The sequence below is a fragment of the Penaeus japonicus genome, unplaced genomic scaffold (assembly GCF_977035675.1).
Source record: "Penaeus japonicus unplaced genomic scaffold, GWHDUDI00000001_assembly GWHDUDI00000001, whole genome shotgun sequence".
Taxonomy (NCBI): Eukaryota; Metazoa; Arthropoda; class Malacostraca; order Decapoda; family Penaeidae; genus Penaeus; species Penaeus japonicus.
Window position 1 is genome coordinate 7,743,808 of NW_028234403.1, and position 2,500 is coordinate 7,746,307.

At 35.0% G+C, this 2,500-nt stretch overlaps 1 protein-coding gene across 1 annotated transcript in view; it reads left to right on the forward strand.

Moving 5' to 3' along the window:
- The window catches only part of LOC122247772 (uncharacterized), a 20,758-nt gene that overhangs the window by 4,291 nt on the left and 13,967 nt on the right, over positions 1-2,500 (forward strand). The window contains exons 9-11 of the mRNA XM_086541329.1: positions 962-1,068; positions 1,761-1,921; positions 2,045-2,193. Coding sequence (XP_086397455.1) covers positions 962-1,068; positions 1,761-1,921; positions 2,045-2,193 — 417 coding nt within the window. The remainder of the gene's footprint in view (positions 1-961; positions 1,069-1,760; positions 1,922-2,044; positions 2,194-2,500) is intronic.

Here is a 2,500-nt window from a genome sequence, read left to right on the forward strand (position 1 = left end):
TCTTATAAGAATTGTGTCGAAAGCCAGAGATAACAGGATATTAGGTAGAATCTGGCGATAGAGGTAAGGAAGAGTGTGAAACGCACCAAAATTACATCTGTTATTCTGGAAGGCTGGGAATATTGAATGAAATCGATTTTTCAACAAATACAAAGTATAGAATAGGTATAGTTATTTTGAAGCTACATTCTTAAACTAGTATAGTACATGCATGATTTGTATAATGTACCAAAATCTTACAAAAAATAAAATCATAAAATAAAAAAGTAAAAAGGATTATCAAAAAATGCAAAATGCTTGGAAATGCAAAGTAAATCATATATCTTTTGAGTTTGAAAAGTAAGAATATTGAATGATATGAATCTTTAAACTTCAATTGCATATGATCTTCATCCTTGCATTACTTTTTTGTTTTATTTATTTAATTTACTATCTAATTACATGTGCTGTTACAAAATCCACGCATATTGATCAAAACAAATTAAAGCCTGTTTTAAGATACAAATAACTTACTTTCACTCTGGATGTTTCATCAAGTATTTTCTATGTTTATCCTAATAGAGAAAGTATCTCATTAACATAAATGTTATAACGTAGAGAAAACTCAATCGTTCAATATCAAATGCAATGTATATGTGATATGTTTTTGCCAAAATTTGGTTACACAAACAAAACAGTTAACAAACTCACCACCACGATGATATAAAACCAATCCGACTGAGGACTATAGACGAGTGAGGTAGTGCACACAAGTATATATCTGTGCACATGTACCCATACGCCAGGATCAAAATTAGAGTAATAATAACCTGTATAATGACTGGGCATTGTTTGTAGAAAAGAAAAATAATGTATGATTTAACCTCAAGTACCATTTTGTAGAAAAAGAAAAATAATGTATGATTTAACCTCAAGTACCATTTTCACTATGTGCGCAAGAGCTTTTGTTTTTCTTTTCCAGACTGGACAGTGTTTGATTTACACCATGTCTGAAAACGTCTTAGGGATGGTTCAGGTCTCCTTTCTCCTTCGGAAGGATTCGCACCTCAAGGCAGAGCTGGATCCTGTGTGAGTTGGTGCTAGGATTTATTCAGTTATCCCTATTCCACCGTTTTCTTTGGATTTTTTTTTTTCTCTCTTCTTTGCCTCGTTTCTTTCTTTTTTTCTCTCTTCTTTTTCTTTCTTTTTTTCTTCTTTCTCTCCCTCCTCCCCAAATCTTTTTTTATTTTTCTTATCTTTTCCTTTCCTTCTTCCTGTTTCGCCTCTTCTTCCCATGATGAACCCTTCTTCGGCTCCACCCGACAACATGACTGGTTTTAGTCATGTTTTTTACTATCAAAATCCAGTAATAGATCTACTATGAGGGGTGTACCAAAATAAGTTATAAGTAAAAGATGTCTATGGGGAAATTTTGAGAAACCCTGATTTAAGTTAACCAGTTCTCGGAATAAATTAAATTCCAAAAACAGATTCTTACGAACCGGTGCGAACCGGCTGATTTCCATCACTGTATATATATAGACAGATATATATATATATGGACATAGATAGACAGATAGTTAGATAGATAGATAGGTAGGTAGATTGATAGGTAGGTAGGTAGGTAGATAGATGTATAAGAATCTGCTCTTGTAATTTCATTCATCTCGAAAACCGGTTGTTAATTTAAATCAGGGTGTGTGTGTGTGTTATGTATGTGTGTGTGTGTGTGTGTACGTGTGTGTGTGTGTTTATCTTGAATTCTGATCGCTGGATTTCAGAATTCGTCGCCTGCGGGAGTTCGGCATCTTGGACTACGAATTCAAGAAGCAGATCTTCAACGCCACGGAATGCCAGAAGCCCATCGGCTCCCAGGGCGCGAGGAAGCTTCGGCCTCTCGACCTCGGAGACTTCTATGGAGTCTTCATGCTCTACGCTGGAGGTGAGGATATAACTATTAGCTGAGTCTGCAATATATTTTGAATACTTTTATACTTTACACGTTTCATATCATAGTTTACTTTGTGAAAGAGGAGTATACTATTACGTTCTTTCACCTTTCCAGGGGCGTTGATGGCACTTGTCTCCTTCCTAATGGAAGTTCTTTTACACAATACCAAACACTCAGAGAAGGTAGATGTTGACTACAATGATGAGAATACTAGAAATTCTACAATGACGAAGATGAAACCAGGCCAAGGGCGTCGTATTCATGCTACTCACGACTGAAGTCCTCAGTATATCACATATTAATAAGAGAACTGAATTATTAACAGAAGTGTCCCTCTTTCTTACGTAATATTAATTTTTACTTACACAAGATTTAACAAATGAAAGTACTCTCTGTTAACGGTGGGATTTCTCACTCTGGATGTAGAAGTTGTATTAATAATAGCATAGAAATCTGTGATGTATTTTGAGAAGAAGCAAATCTCTTATCCTACAAAAGGCATAGTCTAGTACTTGGTTCTACTTACAGTGTCTCCACAACTGGTAGAAAATAATAGTCCACTATTCAATA